A 20,552-nucleotide genomic window follows, 5' to 3' on the forward strand; every position below is an offset into this window, starting at 1 on the left:
CTCTTCCCACTTGGAGCCCTGTGGGGGTCAGAGAGAGCTCCCGGGCAGTCCACTCCAGTGGTGGCACCCGGTAGTCGAGGAGGTGGCTGACGCCTCGGGGGGGTCCGCCCCCCCCATGGCGGATATGCCACAGGATCGCCTGTCAGGAGTGGACAGGGCCTTGTCCGGGGGGCGCGCTAACAAGCCCCCCCCCGCGCGCGCAAGGAACGGCGCACCGAAGAGAGGACAGGCAGCAGGCTGGCCCGGCCTCCCGATTCAGGCAAAAGCGCCGAGGTCGGCGGCGACAGTGGCTCCAGAGGGCGGGAAAGCTTGACAGGTTGTGTGTCGGCTTCCCCCCGTTTCCATGGTTACGGCGGCCATTTTGGTGAGCCTGCAATCGGCTGGGAGGGCCGATCTGTGCTCAGGTTTGTTTGGTTGCTATGGCTACAGGCCGGTGGCCATTTTGGAGAGCTGAAAATCGGCGCGAAGGGCCGATCTGTGCTCAGAAGCTTGGAGGGTTGCTACGGCAACGAGATGGCGGCCATTTTACCTACGTCACCTCCTGAGCTGCAATTGGTGGACAGGGATCCCCTGTCATCTCGCACCCTAGGGAAGGCTCCTTTTCTGCTCAGAGACACACAGGCGCAATACAGACCCGTGTTTTGCTAGGTCTGCGCTCGATAACGGTCACGCTCGGTGAGAGAAGGTTTTTTCCTTACCTCGGTGAATTCCTCAGCTGTGAGTTTTTCTAGTAATAATGGCAGATCAAACAGTCCAAGCGGGAGAGGAGGCTATTGTCATCAGGCCCAGCACTCCCAAGGAGAGGGCTCAGAATACCAAGCCATCCCAGGGGGCCTCCCTCCGTGAGGCAGAGAAGCGCATAAAAGCACTTGAGAGACAGTTAGAGGCCTCTCAGAGATCTTCTTCTTTACCTGCTCAACCTCTAGGTGCCATCCCCCCGCCAGTCTCCCCCATGTTCACACCAGGGGTTGTAGGCTCGGCCTCAGAGAGGGATTGGTCACCTGAGAGGTCCTGCCAATCCTCTACTGCTTCCAGGCCAGAGGCCCTTGCACTGGGAAGACAGGCAGCGTGGCCTACCGCCTTCACTGCTTCAACACCTATCCTTCCACAAGGTGGACAGACACAGGCAACCACCTTCACCCCAACAGCTGCAGGCTTACGCACTGTGCAAGATGCCTGGCAGAGCATGCCCCAGGCCCTGCAAGACCTAATTGTCAGTGCATACACTCAGGGGCAGGCTAGTGTGGCTCAGCAGCAGCAGTTGTCAGCAGGTCCTGCTCCACCGAGATTCAGGGACCCCTGGATAGCTCCTGCCACCCAATCCATGATGGGGTCCAGGGATGAAGATGACTTCTCCAGAGATGAATTCAGCGAGGCGGAGGATGAGTTATCCGGAGATGACCAGCCACCGGAACAACCCACACTGCCCGGTCTGTTCAAGTCCTCCCTCTTCAGGATCTTGCTGAACAAGGCAAAGCTTACCATTGACCAGGCTGGAGAAGGAGGTTAGGGGGCTCCTTCCGCACTGGGTCAGCCTGCAGGGGGCCTGTTTGTGTTTCCAAAGCAGGAGACTGTTAATGTGCCATCATCCCACTTGTTTCTGGAGACAGTACAACGCCCATGGGAGAGCCCTGCGACAGCCCAGGGCCCCTCTAATCTGGACAAACGCTTTTACACTTTTGACAAGGCCATGGAGGATCTCCTGGAGCTACCCACGGTGGACAAGCTAGTGACCGGTTTGGTCTCGAATTCCCTGGTTCCTTCGGAGTCTCAGGAGGGATTAAGGGCTGAGGACAAAAGGGCGGACAATGTCGTTCGCAGGGCTCATCAAATGGCGGCTTGGGCCGTAAGGGCTTCTTCAGCGGCCTCTTTCTTTAATCGGGCTACGATCCTCTGGATACAAGAGATCCAGTCCAGAGTGGATCCACAAGATGCGAGGCTTCGCCAGGACCTGAACAAACTGTTGGCGGCCACAGAATTTTCCACGGACGCCACAGTTAATGCGGCTAAGTTCGCATCTAGAGCAATGGCGTCGTCGGTCGCCTCCCGCAGGCTCATCTGGTTGCGGAATTGGCAGGCCGATGTAAAATCTAAATGGGCACTTGCTTCTTCACCGTTCAAGGGCAAGAAACTCTTCGGAGAGGTCTTGGACGATGTATTAGTGGAGGACAGGGACAAGAAAAAGGTTATGCCCAGCTCCAGCAAGAAGTAGGGAAGGCGCTTTACCCCCTACCAACGGAGGCAGCCCTTTCGGAATGACTCCGCCTCGACCAACAACCAAGGGTCAAGGTCTTACTTTCCAGAATCCTTCGGGCAGGGTTCCTTTCGTTCGGACAGGACCCCGCAATTTGATCGCAACAGGTCCTTCCAGGGCCGCCGCCCCTTTAGAGGTTCCAGCAGGGGGTTCAGGAAGACCAAATGACTTTCATGTAGATACCCCCTTGGGCGGCAAACTAATACATTTCTCAGACGTCTGGACAAACACCTCCTCGGACCCATGGGCGGCTGCCACGGTCTCAGAAGGTCTGAGGATCGAGTTTCTTCGCCCTCCACCTTGCCGCTATCTGCCTTGTCGTGCTCCCTTGGACATTCCCAAGAAGAGGCTTCTGTACCAAGAGGTGTCTCACCTGTTGGAGATAGGAGCCATCGAGGAGGTCCCTCTACCCCAACAGGGTATGGGGTTCTACTCAGCAATCTTCCTGGTCCCGAAGTCATCGGGAGGGGTACGTCTCATACTGAACCTTCGCAGATTGAAGCTTTATGTCAAGTACAGAAGGTTCAAAATGCATTCTCTAAGGTCCATTCTGGCAGCGATCAGGCAGGGGGACTACATGACATCTATAGACCTAAAGGAGGCCTACCTCCATGTCCCCATTTTTCCGCCTCACCGACAATATCTGCCCTTCAGCCTGGATGGGGCCCATTTTCAGTACAGGGCCATGCCTTTCGGGCTTTCATCGGCCCCAAGATCATTCATGAAGCTGCTGGATGTCCTCACGGCCGGTCTCAGGCATCAATCGGTGCGCCTGATGGCCTACCTGGACGACATCGTGATTCTGTCCAGGACAAGAGACCTTGCATATCAGGACTTACATCTAACGATCCAGACGCTTCAGGATCATGGCTTTTCGGTCAACTTCGACAAGAGCCACTTGACTCCCACGACTCGGCTTGCTCACCTGGGAACCATCATAGATTCCAGGAGGGGCCTTGTCTTTCTGTCCCAGGAGAGACAGTCCACCATCAGGGAGCACGTTCGTGTCTTGGCATCACAACAGTACCCCAAGCTCTCCTTCCTGTCCAAGCTACTCGGTACGCTGGTTTCATGTATCGATATCATTCCATGGGCCAGGTATCACCTACGTCCTCTCCAGTGGTTCCTCTTGCCATTCCAGAGGAAGAAGACCAGCCACTCTCACCTACAGGTGCATCTCGACTCGAGGGTTCGAAGGTCCTTACAGTGGTGGGTTTCCCCAGCTCTAACAAGGGGTTCCCTATTTCTGGAACGCTACCTTCTTACGGTGACAACAGACGCCAGCTTGACTGGGTGGGGAGCTCATCTTTCCTCGAATTTGGCACAGGGCCTTTGGGATCCATCGGACCTGAGGGATGTCAACATCAACTTCCTGGAGCTGAAGGCGGTTTCCTTGGCTCTCCTCAGTTTCACAGACCTGATAAGGGGTCAGCATGTCCTAGTTCGGACCGACAACGTATCCACCCGGTCTCACATCAACAGACAAGGGGGGACACGGTCTCGACGGCTGATGAGGGAGTCGGAGTCCCTGCTCAGGTGGGCAGAGTCCAATCTGGCTTCCCTGTCAGCGGAGCACATCTCAGGAGTGGAGAATGTGTGCGCGGACTGGCTGAGCCGGGAGACCTTGGACCCAGGGGAGTGGCAGCTGGATCCCGCAGTTTTTCTGGACATTGTTCAGAGGTTTGGGAGGCCAGTCTTAGACCTGTTTGCTACTCGAAGCAACTCTCAGCTCCCACGCTTCTTCTCCCGCTTCCCGACCCCGGGTGCGGAGGGGGTAGACGCTCTTCGACTAGAGTGGCCACCAGGACTTCTATACGCATTTCCACCGATCACCATCATTCCCAGAGTAATGCGGAAGATTCTGGAGCAACGAGCAGAGATACTGTTGCTGGCCCCTTACTGGCCTCGTCGCATTTGGTTTGCGGATTTGATGCAACTGTCAGTGTCACCCCACTGGAGGATCCCGGATCGTCGGATCTCCCTCTCCCAGGGCTCGATATCACATCCAGAGCCTCAGTGGTGGCAGCTGACCGTGTGGTGCTTGAGCGGCAACATCTAAAACGCCAGAATTTGCCAGACACAGTCATCGACACAATTCAGGCCGCTCGCAGACCTTCGACAAGAAGAATTTACCAAGCGACCTGGGCTTCCTTTTCCAAGTTCTGTGAGGAGCGGGAGGTGGATCCACAAAAGGCCTCCCCTCTCATGGTCTTAAGCTTTCTTCAGGCAGGCCTGGAAAAAGGACTCGCACCAAACACGTTGCGCCGTCATGTGGCCGCTTTATCTACGATAATAGGAGGAGACAGTTACCGCCCCCTCACCAGACATCCTTGGATCAGGGACTTCCTGAAAGGGGCCGCCAACATCAGGCCACCACCGATACATCGGTTCCCTTCCTGGGATTTGTCTTTGGTGCTACACGCTTTAACTGGTCCTCCATTCAAACCGTTTCGCCATGTACCACTCAGAATGTTAACTCTCAAGACTGCCTTTTTGGTGGCGATCACATCTGCCAGGAGGGTCTCTGAGATTGCAGCTTTCTCCACCAGAGAGGACCTCTGCAGGTTTTACCCCGATAGGGTGGTCTTGAGACTGGACCCAGCCTTTCTTCCAAAGATCAACTCTACCTTTCACAGGGCACAGGAGATAGTGCTACTGGACTTCTGTGCCCATGGGACTCACCCTTCGGAGCTGCGGTGGCATAAGCTCGATGTGAGACGAGCTTTGAAAATTTATATCCGCAGGGCTCAGGAATTCAGGGTATCGGAGGCATTATTCGTGTCCTTTGCAACTAGGACTTTGGGCACCAAAGTCTCTTCTAGGACAATAAGCCGCTGGTTGTGTGAGTGCATCAGGGAGGCTTACCGGACTAAGGGATCCCCTGTACCACAGGGACTTACTGGACATTCCACACGCAGTACGGCCACTACAGCGGCCTGGAGGACCCAGGCTTCACTAGAGGACATTTGTAGGGCGGCCACTTGGGCGGCTCCGTCCACATTTGTCAGACACTATCGAATTGACTCCTTTGCTTCTGCGGAAGCAGCTTTTGGGAGGAGGGTATTGCAGCGGGTGTGTTCCTTTTCAGAGCCCCCGGTCCGACCTTTTCCCTCCCTTGGTTAATATCTTGGGTATATCCCATCTTGGACTCTCCTTGCAAGTGCATTGGAGAAGGACCGTTGAACTTACCTGAACGGTCTTCTCGATGCACTGCAAGGAGAGTCCAAACCCGCCCGAATTCGGGACCGGGGTTACTGTTGGGGAGTTGTGTGTGTTTTTATTATATTTCTAGTTACCTTGAATGTTTCAATAAATGTTTGTTAGCTTTACTGCTCCTTCGTTTCTTTTAGACTGGAGGGCTAAGGGGGCGGTGCCTGCCTAATATTTAAATTAAACTCAGTCCCGACCAATCAGACTGTAGAATTACCCATCTTGGACTCTCCTTGCAGTGCATCGAGAAGACCGTTCAGGTAAGTTCAACGGTCCTTCTATAATGTTTCTCAGCTGGAACTACATGTGATATCCTACCAGTTTCTTTAATAGAGTACAGTAGTACTGTAGAAGAATTTTATGAATTTTTAATGGATTTAAAATTTTCAATGGATTTAAGCCCCCTTTGAAAACCCGTGAAGTAGCGAATCTGCAAAAGATGAACCGCGAAGTAGCGAGGAATTACTGTATAGAAGTTGTAATGCCACAGAATTGGAAAAGGGCCAGAAAGCAGTATTGGCTTGCCTTCTAATAATTGTACAGCTATCCACCATTAGAAGATACAGAAATTAGAAATGTTCATTAAGGGATTTTATGTTAAGATTTTCTGAGATTCAATTTATTGTACATATCTGATGGTGAACCTATGGCATGTGTGCCCCAGTTGGCATGCAGAGTCCTCTCTGCAGGCACACAATCTATCGCCAGCTCATCTCCACTACATGTGCACATGCATCTCCTGCCGGCCAGCTGATTTTTGGGATGGGGGGGATGGGATGCATGTACAGGGTTGCGATAGCCCCCCCCCCCCGGCCCGTTTTTGTTCCAGGAGGCTGCAGGTGTTTCAAGTAGTTTTAATCAAAATGCCGTTAAAATGTTAGAAATGCATTACAATAGAATGGAGATGAATGCGGAAGAGGAATAAAGCTACATACAAAGCTAACATAACACCTGTAACAGTGCATGTAAGGGAGGATGGGGGGGGTCATGTGTGTTTGCCCAGGGGGCACATTGCATTATGGGTTCTGGCACGCATGCACTTTTGGCTCACAATGACAAAAAAGTTAGCCATCACTGGTATATATGTTTATAAATAATTAATCTGTGGTACAATTACTTTGTCTATAAAGATTAAGAAATTATTGGTTTTTCTCACAGAAGACAGAGAGGAAAAAAAAGAACTGAATCATATAGAAGAAAAGGAGTCTAACAAGGAGGAGGAGAAACCTCCAGAAAAATGTATGTATAGCAAAAATAAAAATTCATACTGCTTGTGGGAATTGTGTTGCACTATTTTTGTATGTTGGCTATACTTCAAAATGGTTTATGTATGTCTGTGTACACTATTATAAACATTGACTAAATGAATTCATCTGTTTCTTATTTCCTTCCCCTCTGTTACCTTCAAGTCATGTTTTATGATTCTATATGTTCTAGAAGCTTTAGGGTTCTATGTTAAAATCACTTGTTTTTGGGTAGTCCTATTTTTTATTTTTTTCTACTGATAGCAATCCTTGTCACATGAATTATCTATGTGAAATTTCATGGTTGCATACAACATGCTTAAAATGCAGAAAAATACATCAGCATGTTAAACATATTTCATAGGATTGAGCTGCCAAATATTAAAATATTTGTTGTGTCAAATATTAAAATTAGGAAAGCAAATGTATTTTCAAGTTCACTATACTTCTCAAATTATTTAGCTGTCTTATCACTACTGAATCTCCAGACCATGCTAAATCTTATATCAGAATATTGTATGTGCATATATATGATGAAAGATCAGCAACAAATATTATTTAGTGTATACCATATCACACGTGAATTACCAACGTATATTAACATTTCATCTAGATTAGTAAAATAAAATAAATATAAAAGTTAAAAAGATCTATGTTCAATTACCAATGTCTAGACCAGCGATGGCTAACCTTTTTGCCATTGTGTGCCAAAAGTGGGGAGAGCATGTGTGCACATGCCCACAAACATAATTCAATGTGCCCCACTCTGCGCATAAGCGCATGACACACACCCCTGTGATCCCCCCACTTTTGGCAGTGGGACCGTGTTTTGCTCTCCCCAGGCTCCAGAGGCTTTCTAGGAACCTGGGGAAGGCAGAAACGGCTCGTTTCCTGACTTCCAGTGGGACTAGAACAAGAGTGGGTTCCACTTAGCTTCCCTACCAGTTCACATTGTGATGGAACGGCACATTTTGAGGTGGACCCAGAAGGCCTGGTTTTCATCCTCACCAGCCTCCAGAACTTCCCCCACCCCCTGAGGCCCTCAGGAGACTGGAAACACCCTCCCAGAGCCTCCACATGAGCCTATTACTTATCTCAAAATGGGCCGCTGGAGACTCCTGGGAGGGGGCGGAGCCAGCTGAAAATCTGCTGGCCAATGCGCACTAGAGCTGATCTGCAGCAGTAGTTCCCATGCCAGCAGATATAGCTCCACCTGCCACCTGTGGCATATGTGCCATAAATTTACCATCACGGGTCTAGGCCATCTAATCATTGAAGTGCAGCATTGTTCATTTAAAAAAAAAGTCAGATTCTGAATCAGTATATGTCTCATGTAATCTACAGTTTGATGTGGGACTCTTGCTTACATAAAGCTGGTGGTGCTGTATAGAGTCAAAGCAAAATACATGAAATAAAAAACAAATACATACATGCAAATAAATAAATAAATGAGAAAGTTGTTCAAGTAGGTTTCTCCGCTCTATTTTGAGACTCTTCTAGATGCTAAACAGGTGTTCTTTCACTGACGTATTCCATCTGCAAGATGCTACCAGTTTTTCTTACTGGGTATTATCATTTTAAGAAGCCTAATAACTTTATGCCTGATTCATATTCACATTGTTCCTAGTGAACCTGTTGTGGTTGGCTCTGGCCCAGCTCCTGCCCCAAGGAATGTGGAGGTGGATGCAGGGGAAACATCAACATGTCATAGACCTGTTTTATTGCCGACAGAGTCAGGTAGTGCAGTTTCCTCGGGCGAAGAAGAAGGTGGGGATGACTTGGAAGAGGGGGTCTTGGCACACAGCCCAGGAAGCCAATCTCCATTATCTTCGGTTGATTCGGATGAGGAAGTGTTAGACCCACGCAGGCGCAGACTTATGCATAGAAGAGACCAACTGAGGAAATATTACAGGAGATAAGAGAGGCCGCCTGTGTTTGGGTGGGGCTCCAGTAATTAGAGCTGCTGATATAAATAGCAGCGTGCTGGCTTGGGCCGTTGTGGAAGATTATCTGATCATTGTTCTTCAGGACTGCGCCTTGCTGTTTCCGGACTTTGTTGATTTTTCACGACTTTGAAACCAAAGCAGAGCAAAGTGTGTGTGTTTCACTTTGTAGAAGGAGGGCTGTGACATTTCTTCACAGCTGCTAGCTAAGTACTTAAGGACTGATTAAGGGGATTGTACAGACTACCAGATTGTTTTGGGATGAGTGCTCTTTGCAATACAAAATGGGTGCTTTGTTTCTTTTGAATTTTTGTGATAAAGAACATTGTTTTTGAACTTTCAAGTGTGTGTGTGTGTCTGAAATTTGTACCCTTGAATTTTCGGGAGACTCATACCTAGAGCCCGGCAGAATAGAACCACAGAGAGCACCTCATGCCACTAACTTGCTCAATGCGGTGGAATAATTGCGACTATTTTCAATATTTCTATTCTAATTTTTGTATGCATAAATTTTGAAAATTAATACATTGTACCTCATGATTGAGAATTATTGAATATTTTTTATTTTACAAACGAAGAAAAATAAAACATTGTTTCCCATTGGGTTTTTATAGGGAGGGGCATCACACCCTTTTTAAAAGCTGAATTACTTGAGGTTTCTGTGGTTTTGCTTTTGTTGAGAGAATCATCTTGAAAAGGACAACTAAGAAGTCTCTATAAAAAATTAAAATAAATTTTAGGTGAGGCATCAAGAAGAAAACGTTCTAAATCAGAGGATATGGATAATATCCATTCGAAACGCCGGCGGTATATGGGAGATTTTGAAGCAGAATTTGAAGTAAAAATTACAACCAAAGGAGATGTTCATCAGAAACTTGAAAAGGTAAATATGACATTCTTGATTTGTGCATTGTGGGTAATTTGCCTTTTAATTTAAAATACTTTCTCTCTGTTCCAGCTATATTAAAAAATTTTAAATCCTTAATCTTGAAAAATAAATGTGTGGCAGGATTATACTTTTTAAAGAAGAAAGTTATATTTTGGAAATGCTGCTACATTCCATTGTTCTTCTCTATTTTGTATTTCTTCAATTTAATTTATTTATTTATTTAATTGGATTTGTATGCCGCCCCTCTCCGAGGACTCACAAAACCATTCTTTCCTTTTTACCCACAAGATCTGAACAGGGTTTTTTTGACTGTTCCTTTCCAGTCTGCGATGGTGTGAGGGGTTGTGGCAGAGATGGAATGGCCGTCCACAACAGTCCCAGTTTTTCATTGGCCCTTGGGAAAATTACTAGCAATATCAGTTGGACCTACAGGGGTGGACAAAAAAATGGAAGACTTTTTGCCAACATAATGTTTGAACATGTTCAAATCAATCAAAACTTGACATATTTTAATGGGTTTTTTTGGTTTTTTAAAATTCTGTTATTTGATATTTTTTTAAACTACCCCCCTTCACCCAGAAATTTAAGGAAATTGATTATAATCTTTAGAAATGGCAGACCTCTCATACTTTCAAAGAGGCCAAATTGTTGGTGCTCAAATGGCAGGCGCTAGTGTAACAGAAAGTGCCCGAATGTTTGGCGTTTCAAGAGGTAATATCTCAAAAGTAATGACTGCTTTTGAAAAAGAAGGGAAAACGTCCTCAGCCAAGCACAGGTCTGGTCGAAAGTAGAAGTTGTCTGAGAGAGACCGTCGGACTCTAAAACGAATTGTTAGAGCGGATCACAAGACCGCAGCTCTTAAAATCACTGCAGAGCTCAATAGACACGTACAGAACAGTTTCCACAAAAAACTGTTCGAAGGGAGCTTCACAAATCAGGATTCCACAGAAGAGCTGCAATTAGAAAACCTCTGCTCTCAAAGACAAATGTTTCAAAGCGTTTAGAGTGGTGTAGAAACCACCAGCAATGGTCCCTCGAGCAGTGGCAAAATGTGATTTTCTCTGACGAATCATCGTTTACCCTTTTTCCGACCTCCGGCCGTGTTTACGTCTGGAGACAAGTGCTTTCTCCAATGCACTTGCAAGGAGAGTCCAACGTGGGTAATTCTCTAGTCTCATTGGGACTGAGTTTAATTTAAATATGAGACAGGCACTGCCCCTTAGCCCTCCAGTCTAAAAAACTCAGTTGCAGTAAAGGGATTCTGAGTTTTTCTCTCTTACAACTTTTGTTGTTTCTTTCCAAGTTTGGAACTTTACATCATAATTACTATTTATAATAATAATTAATATTTAATAAGTTTTATTAACATTATGTCCTTTCTTTTCTTTTTCTTCCTTTAGATCGAGATTGAATTATCAGCAAAGCTGAAGTCCCCTCCATGCAGTATAGGGTTCATACCCTCCGTGGGTTTAACCCTCCTAACTGCAGCTCCCCCTCGGGCAGGCCCTCAAGGATCGCTGATAATTGGGCCCAGGGAGTGAGCGACGGGGCGGCTGGCCTCTGTGGTCACGCCCGGGTTAAAAAAAGGAGGCGGTTGATGGCAAGGGGGTCCGCCACCCCTTGTCGGACATACCAGAGGACGATTCGGAGGATTGCAGACAGCTGCACGGCCGAGGAGAAACCCGCGGACGGGCTCTCGAGCCTCAGATAGTGCGGACATCTAGCTCGGTGCATTAACAGGTTGCTTAGCAACCAGAGCGGCCATTTTGGGGAGACAATAAAGGGCGGGAGAATAAAGACGTCAGCTTCCCGCCCGTTTTTTTCTCGGCGCCTCAGACGCCAAGCTATCAGACCCACCAGCGCGTCGGAAGCCCGATACGTGCGTGGAGGCGTCGCCTGGTCTCCTTGACAACACAGCCATTTTAAACAGCACGGGCTGCGTCAGCACCGGCTACATAATCTTCCCTAGTGATACGCATGCATAAAAAGGGTCCTGTAGCTTCTTCGGCCTCCCTTACTCTCTCAGTGATCGTTCGTGACGAACGACAGATTCTTGACAGAGCTGTAAAATTCACTGTGTGAGCGTGAGTTTTGTCCCAAAACGATGGCAGACCCATCAGCATCTACGAGGGAGGAATCTAGCATAATTCCTAGACTAGTACCCCCAAGGATAAGGCACAAAGGTCCAAATCCACCCAGAGCTCTTCCCTCAGGGAGGCTGAAAAGAGGATCAAGGCTCTGGAGAAACAATTAGAGGCAACGCAGAAGCAGATGGGGCCTACAGCCCATCCAGTGCCGAATGCCATCTCGGGGCCCGCTGCACTGCCAGCCTCCCCCATGACCAGCTCAGGGGTAGTAGGCTTGGCTACGGAAAGGGACTGGTCCCCGGAACGTCCCTTATACCCAATGCCTGCTATGTCTGAGGCCTACAACACTACCAGACAGCAATTGTATCTGCCATCACAGTATAGGCCACTGTAGCCATCCACCTTCACACCAACGGCGAATGGCCTACGCACCCCTCAGGACGCGTGGCAAAACATGCCACAAGTGCTACAAGACCTAACAGGAGCGCAACAATTTGCTCAGGCAACCCCTGCTCCGGTGAGGTTCCAGGACCCTTGGACAGCGCCGTCCTCTCATTCCCTCACTGGCTCAATGGATGAGGACAGGTGTACTAGGGATCTCTACAGCGACCCCAACGATGAACTGTCAGGGGATGACCAACCACCAGATCAGCCAGTGTTTACAGGTCTTTTAAAGACTTCCCTGTACAAGGTCTTGCTCAATAAGGCAAAAATGACTATTGGCCAGGCTGGGGAGGGGAAGCAAGCCGATTCTTCTACAGTGACTCCCCCAGTTGGGGGATTGTTTGTAATGCCCAAGCAGGAAACAGTACATATCCCCTATTCCCAGCTGTTTTTGGAGAACATCAAACGCCCGTGGGAGAACCCGGCAACAGTGCAGGGACCATCCAATCTGGACCGCAAATTTTACACTTTTGATCATGAGATGGAGGACCTATTGGGATTCCCGGCGGTGGACAAGCCGGTGACCAGCTTGGTTTCTACGGCCCTGGTTCCTTCCAAGTCACCGGAGGGCCTAAGGGCAGAGGACAAAAAGGCAGAGAATGTGGTACGTAAAACTCATCAGATGGCGGTATGAGCTTTACGTGCTGCCTCTGCGGCCTCATTCTTTAACAGGGCCACCATTTTATGGATTCGGGAAATCCAGTCCAGGGTGAATCCCGATGAAGCGCGCCTCCGTCAGGATCTTAACAAGCTTCTGGCGGCCATAGAATTTTCAGCGGATGCCATGGTTAATGCGGCCAAGTTTGCTTCCAGGGCGATGGCCTCCTCAGTGGCATCACGTAGACTGATTTGGCTCCACAATTGGCAGGCGGATGTCAAATCTAAGTGGAGCCTGGCCTCCTCACCCTTTAAAGGGGGCAAACTGTTCGGGGACGTCCTGGAAGAGGTCCTGATCGAAGATAAGGACAAAAAGAAGGTGATGCCGAAGATCAACAAGAGGCAAGATAGACTCTTCACTCCGTTTCAAAGGCGTCAGTCCTTTCATGCGGATAACCCCTCGACAGCCACACAGGCCTCGAGACCCTTTCTCCAAGTTTCTTTTAACCAGGGGAACTACCGGTCGGACAGATCCTTCTTCCCTGACTGCAACAAGCCATACCAGGGTCGGCGTCCCTTCAGAGGAGCAAACGGGGTTTAGAAAGAACAAATGACTCGGCATCCAGCCACCCCCTAGGGGGCAAGCTGCAAAACTTTGCAGGTTCCTGGGAGACCACTTCCTCAGACTCATGGGCAAGGACTACGGTATCCGAACGTCTGCAGATATAGTTCTTTCGTCTTCCGCCTCATCGTTTTCTTCCATGCCCCTTGGTATCGGACTATCAAAAAAGGTTTCTGTTATACCAAGAGGTATCCCACCTGCTAGAGATTGGGGCCATAGAAGACCAACAGAGCATGGGGTTTTATTTGATCATATTTCTTGGTCCCGAAATCCTCCGGGGGAGTCCGGCTTATTCTCAATTTACGCAGATTGAACCTGTATGTCAAATACAGGAGGTTCAAAATGCACTCACTCAAATCTATCCTCGCTTCAATCCGACACGAGGACTTCTTGACATCTATAGACCTAAAGGAGGCATACCTTCATGTGCCCATCTTTCCGCCTCACAGACAATTCTTAGGATTTTGCCTAGATGGCGGCCATTACCAGTACAGGGCAATGCCATTTGGACTATCCTCGGCCCCAAGGACGTTCACAAAACTGCTGGAGGTCCTCAAAGCCAACCTCAGGTCCCAATCGGTGCGCCTCATGGCGTACCTGGACAACATCATCGTGTTGTCCAGGAAGCCGGGCCAAGCAAGCCGAGATCTACAGCTAACAATAAGGAGTCTTCAAAACCATGGTTTCATGATCAACTGGGAGAAAAGTCACCAGGTTCCAACGACACGTCTGGCGCACCCGGGTACGTCCATAGACACTCATGTGGGTATGGTCTTCTTGTCACTGGATCGACAAGCCAACATCAGAAAGCTGCTGCGGTCTCTAGAAAAACAACAGTATCCTCAACTAGCCTTTCTGTCCTCTGGGTACTCTGGTATCCTTCATAGACATTCTCCCATGGACACGTCACCATTTACACCCCCTCCAATGGTTCTTACTACCATTTCAGAAGGGGAAATCCAGCCACACACACAGGCGAGTACCCTTCAGCAACAGACTGAGGAGATCTCTGGGTTGGTGGGCTTCTGCGATAAAGTGGGGTTCCTCCTTCCTGGGACAGAACCCGGTGACAATTACAATGGATGCCAGACTAAGAGAATGGGGAGCCCATCTCTCGTCTCAAATATCCCAGGGGTTGTTGGATCCTCGAGACCTGCATATCATAAATATCAACCTTCTGGAGCTCAAGGCGGTCTCACTGGCCCTCCACAGCTTCTCACGCCAGATACAAGGTCACCATGTGTTGATACTCACTGACAATGTAGCAACACGCTCTCATATCAACCGCCAGGGGGGAACATGATCCCGGAGGTTGATGAGGGAGTCGGAGTCGCTGTTTTGGTGGACAGAAGCCAACTTAGCCTCTTTTTCAGCAGAGCATATTTCGGGAATAGAGAATGTCTGCGCAGATTGGCTAAGTCGCAGGACTTTGGACCCGGCAGAATGGCAGCTGGACCCCGATATATTCCAGGAGATAATCAGGCGGTTCGGAACCCCAGTGATGGACTTGTTTGCAACCCGCCACAACACGCAGCTCCCACGATTCATCTCCCATTTTCCCTCTCTGGGAGCGGAGGGGGTGAACGCCCTGCGGTCTCCAGTGGCTGCCGGGACTTCTTTATGCCTTCCCGCCCTCCTGTATCCTTCAGAAAGTGATCAGGAAAATCCTGAGGGAAGGGGTGGAAGTTCTACTAGTAGCTCCATACTGGCTGCATCGGATTTGGTTCGCCGACCTGATGGACCTCTCGGTCGCACCCTGCTGGAGGATCCCAGACCACTGCATCTCTCTCAGGCAGGGATCTATGATACATCCCGAACCACAGTGGTGGCAACTAACCGTGTGGCTCTTGAGCGGGACTGCCTGAGACGCCAGCTTTTACCAGACACGTTCATAGACACTATGCAGGCTGCACGGAGACCTTTCACCAAACGTGTCTATCAGGCTACGTGGTCAGCCTTTTGCTCCTTCTGTAGTCAACAAGACATGGACCCACAGGGAGCTTCGCCACTTATAGTATTAACATTCCTTCAAGCAGGCCTGGACATTGGCCTTACTCCCAATACATTACGGAGACATGTGGCAGCGCTATCCACCATAATTACTACTGACCACTACCGCCCTCTTTCATGACATCCATGGATCAGGAACTTTCTAACAGGGGCTTCTAACATCAGGCCTCCGACGGTTCATCGATACCCTTCATGGGACTTGTCTCTGGTTTTGCAGGCTTTGACTAGCCCTCCATTTGAGCCAATACATTCAATTCTGCTACGTTTCCTGACAATTAAAACAGCTTTTCTGGTGGCTGTTACCTTGGCCAGATGAGTTTCGGAAATATCAGCACTGTCGGTCAGACAGGACCTTTGTCAGTTTCACCTGGACAGGGTCGTGCTACGATTGGAACCCGCCTTTGTCCCAAAAATTAATTCCTGGTTCCATAGGGCACAGGAAATTGTTTTACCGGACTTTTGCTCACATGGGACTCATCCTTTAGAGTTGAGGTGGCATAAGATAGATGTGCGCAGAGCGTTGAAGATCTACGTTCGCAGGACACAGCCATTTAGATCGTCAGAAGCAATGTTCGTGTCTTTCTCAACAAAAGCCTTAGGCGCAAAAGTCTCATCCTCAACTATCAGCCGTTGGCTGTGAGACTGTATAGCTGAGGCCTATAGGGCTGAGGGAGAACAGATTCCGGAGGGAATTACGGGTCATTCTACCCGCAGTGCGGCCACGTCAGCTGCATGGAGAACCCAGGCATCTCTTCAAGATATTTGCCGGGCGGCCACCTGGGCAGCCCCGTCTACATTTATAAAACATTATCGGATTGATTCGTTTGCCTCTTCAGAGGCAGCTTTTGGGAGACGTGTTCTACAAAGGGTGTGTTCCTCACCTACAGCCCTGGTCCAGCCTTCTCCCCCCCTATGATAAGCTTGGGTATATCCCACGTTGGACTCTCCTTGCAACTGCATTGGAGAATCTCGATGCACTGCAAGGAGAGTCCAATCCCACCCGGCTGGGGGATCTGGACAACTGTTATTGTGTCTTAGAACTGTTAAGCTTTCTTAGTTATGATGGTTCAATAAAAAGGTTATCCTGATTTAACTGCTCCTTCGTTTATATTAGACTGGAGGGCTAAGGGGCGGTGCCTGTCTCATATTTAAATTAAACTCAGTCCCTTCCAATGAGACTAGAGAATTACCCACATTGGACTCTCCTTGCAGTGCATTGAGAAGACCGCTCAGGTAAGTTCAACGGTCCATTTCTTGGAAATCTGCCGGGCCAATGATTTCCCTTCATGGAAGAATTAACAGCCATCACTATTTAGGAATTTTGGCTGACCAAATTCATCCTATGGTTCAAGAACTGTTTCCAGAGGAGGATGCCATCTTTCAAGATGATAATGCACCAATCCAAAGAGCAAGAAGTGTTAAAGAACGGCATGAAGAACATTCTTATGAAGTTCAGCACCTTATCTGGCCACCACAATCACCAGACCTCAACATTATTGAGCATTTATGATCAATTTTAGAGATTCAAGTAAGAAGTTGATTTCCACCACCATCGTCTCTAAAAAAACTGGAGGGTGCTTTAACTGAGTCTGCGGAGAGGGGCAGCATACAAATCTAATAGATAGATAGATAGATAGATAGATAGATAGATAGATAGATAGATAGATAGATAGATAGATAGATAAATAGAAGAATGGGCTAAAATTCCTTTGGAAACAATTCACAATTTATATGAATCAATACCTCGGAGAATTGAGGCTGTATTTGCCGCAAAAGGTGGAACAACACCATATTAAAAGATATTTTGATGATTTTTCAAGGTGTTTCCGTTTTTATGTCCACCCCCTGTATATACCACTTATAATGCTTTGCAACACCGTCTGAGAAGTTTACAATGTCAACATATTGCTCACAACAGTCTGGGTCTTCATTTTAGTGACCTCAGAACAATGGAAGAGTGTGTCAGCCTGAAGCCCATCAGGATCAAACTTCAGATTGTGGCCTGGATACTGCATTCTAACCTCTATGCCATCAGGACTCCCGTTTAATTAATTAAAATAAATTGTCCATCCTTGCTCTAGATTACAGGGGTATCGTTTTGGGTGGGCTAACCAAAGCCTGCTTATTAAAGGATTAAGATTACATTTCATGTATTCCAGAAAACCCATTTAATCAACAACACTCTCAGTTCATTGTTGAAATTTAGTCCAGAGCAAGCACTTTTCCACACTGCTGGCTGTTGTTACCTGAGGAAGGAATTCTGAATTGCAGCTGCCACCATGTTACCAAATAATCTACAAGAAGTGATCAGTAGTTCTTCAGAGACAGAACCATACAATCAAAAAGATAATCAGCATCAGTAGTATTAAATCTTATCTGATGTTGTCCCTGTTGCTATGTTAGCAGCCATGACCTACAGCCATAGATGGTCCTGACCAGATCCCATTCATTTGCAGGCCGCCAGGCAACTCCATTTTCATAGAAACATAGAAGTCTGACGGCAGAAAAAGACCTCATGGTCCATCTAGTCTGCCCTTATAGTATTTTCTGTATTTTATCTTAGGATGGATATATGTTTATCCCAGGCATGTTTAAATTTAGTTACTGTGGATTTATCTACCACGTCTGCTGGAAGTTTGTTCCAAGGATCTACTACTCTTTCAGTAAAATAATATTTTCTCATGTTGCTTTTGATCTTTCCCCCAACTAACTTCAGATTGTGTCCCCTTGTTCTTGTGTTCACTTTCCTATTAAAAACACTTCCCTCCTGGACCTTATTTAACCCTTTAATATATTTAAATGTTTCGATCATGTCCCCCCTTTTCCTTCTGTCCTCCAGACTATACAGATTGAGTTCGTTAAGTCTTTCCTGATACATTTTATGCTTAAGACCTTCCACCATTCTTGTAGCCCGTCTTTTCCTCATCCTTCAAAAGGCTGTTCTCTCATTTTTGTGCTGTATCAGTTCTGAGAACAGCTGCTGCCACCATGCCACCCTCCAGCTCCAAGTAAACCTATTGATCTCCTAATTCAACAACAAACCTCCACAACCCACACTGTGCCAACAAATTCTGTGAGCCCTAAATTAACATTTTCCTATAGAGAATCATATACTTTACATTGAAGATTTTTAGCAAAAATTTCATTCAAGGACAGGTAGACAAGATAGCAGAATAGAACAAAAGTTAAGATTGTCCCGCTTTGACTCTTTCGGTATAAGAAAGGGAAAATGCTTTCAGGCTTTTAAATTTCTGTTTTTGTAGTTTATTTCAATAGTGTTCCAGTATTTATTATGAAATCCACTTCTTGAGTGGCATATCTCAAAGTTATCCATCTTTGGTGCCATTTTTAAAAAAAAGGAATTATTCATAAATGTGTGGAGGCACTTCACACAATGGCGAATTGATGCCCGCTCGCAGCCAGAGACGTTGTGCCCAAAAGAAAGTTGAATATGAGATCCAGACTGTCATATATTTTCTCTGAATTAAAGAGGGATCTTAAAGTTACCCTCAGGCAAAAGCTGTGGGAGGCTTGCAAGTTAATGGCAAAAACTGATGTTATTATGGTCACTTGTGGTCAACTGAGAATCACAGATTCCACCATCTGAGCTGTTAATACAGCCCTTTAAAGATTCAAAGTTCAATCACAGCTCATCTTAATTACAGTGAAACTGAAAAAATTAGAATATCATGCAAAAGTTCATTTATTTCAGTAATGCAACTTAAAAGGTGAAACGTAATATATGAGAGGGACTCATTACATGCAAGGCAAGCTGTGATTTGTCATAATTGTGATTATTATGGGGTACAGCTCATGAAAACCCCAAATTCACCATCTCAGAAAATTAGAATATTAATAAAATGATCAATAAAGCGATCAATAAAACAAGGATTGTTGTACATGGAACAATATTGGACCTCTGAAACATATAAGCATGCATATGTGCTCAGTACTTTGTTTGGGCCCCTTTTGCAGCAATTACTGCCTCAATGTGGGGTGGCATGGAAGCTATCGGCCTGTGGCACTGCTGAGGTGTTACAGAAGACCAGGATGCTTCAATAGCGGCCTTCAGCTCTTCTGCATTGTTTGGTCTCAACGTCTCTCATCTTTCTGTTGGCAATGCCCCATAGATTCTCTATGGGGTTCATTCAGGTCAGGCAAATTTGCTGGCCAATCAAGCACAGTAATCCTTTGGTAATTGAACCAGGTTTTGGTGCTTTTGGCCACATCCTGCTGGAAAATTGAAGTCAGTATCTCCATAAAGCTCAGCTGCAGAAGGAAGCATGAAGTGCTCCAAAATCTCCCAGTAGACAAGTACGTTGATGCTGGACTTAATGAAGCACAGTGGACCAACACCAGCAGATTACATGTCTTCCCAAATCAATACAGAGTCTGGAAACTTTTGGAAACCAAGGACCCAGAGTAGGGAGGAAGAATGGAGAGACACAAACAGAAAGATGCTTGAAGTCTGGTGTGAAGTTTCCACAATCTGTTTCATTAGATTGAAATGAACTTTAATATTAATTTAACAATTACTACTTACAAGGACATATAAATATTGGATTTATAAATGGAATTGCATAATTTAAAAATTGAAAAGAAATTATAAGGAGTCTTATCAAAACAGTTATTCCTTTTAAATTGGAATATAAGATTTGCTGGAATGTATTATAAATTATTAAAATTTAATCTTAACTAGCTACTTTTTCATTTATATTTTTACAGATCATCCACCGTTTTCTAGAAGAGAAATTTAATGCCATGGAATGCGCTTTGTTTGATAAAACTCTAGAAGATTTGAAGAGCAGAGTAGATAAAATTGAATGCAATAAGAAACACAAAACCATCATTACAGAATTACAGGTATCTATGCTTATATGTCTGAGACTTAATAGAGTTATTTTTCCTCCAATATTGAAATGCAAGACACTTGTTAATTAAATAATATTTTCCTCAGAGAAATATCCCAATTTATATTTGCAAAGCTTTTGTTCTTTGTTTCAAAATTAAATCTACTGTTCATTTTATGCTTAGCTGCTTGCATAAGAAAAAATAATATCACATTCACTCTTTACTTTGTTAACATAAGGCTAGAATAATTGAATAGGTTCAGAGACATTTTTCAACCAACCCTCTTTCATGCATCTCTCAAATTTTATTTAGATGATATGTTAGCTATTCGGAGAGATATAGGGGGATAGTTGGGGGCGGGGAAGGAGCTCCTTTTCTGTTCCACAAGTAGAGAGCTCTCA

At 46.6% G+C, this 20,552-nt stretch overlaps 1 protein-coding gene across 3 annotated transcripts in view; it reads left to right on the forward strand.

Annotated features, from left to right (window-relative positions):
* ATF7IP (activating transcription factor 7 interacting protein) overlaps positions 1–20,552 on the forward strand; it is a 104,120-nt gene that overhangs the window by 50,306 nt on the left and 33,262 nt on the right. For all 3 annotated transcript variants that reach the window (XM_070755981.1, XM_070755982.1, XM_070755980.1), the window contains exons 3-5: positions 6,623–6,703; positions 9,392–9,534; positions 20,026–20,163. In XM_070755981.1, coding sequence (XP_070612082.1) covers positions 6,623–6,703; positions 9,392–9,534; positions 20,026–20,163 — 362 coding nt within the window. The remainder of the gene's footprint in view (positions 1–6,622; positions 6,704–9,391; positions 9,535–20,025; positions 20,164–20,552) is intronic.

Source organism: Erythrolamprus reginae, chromosome 6, assembly GCF_031021105.1.
Source record: "Erythrolamprus reginae isolate rEryReg1 chromosome 6, rEryReg1.hap1, whole genome shotgun sequence".
NCBI classification, from domain to species: domain Eukaryota; kingdom Metazoa; phylum Chordata; class Lepidosauria; order Squamata; family Dipsadidae; genus Erythrolamprus; species Erythrolamprus reginae.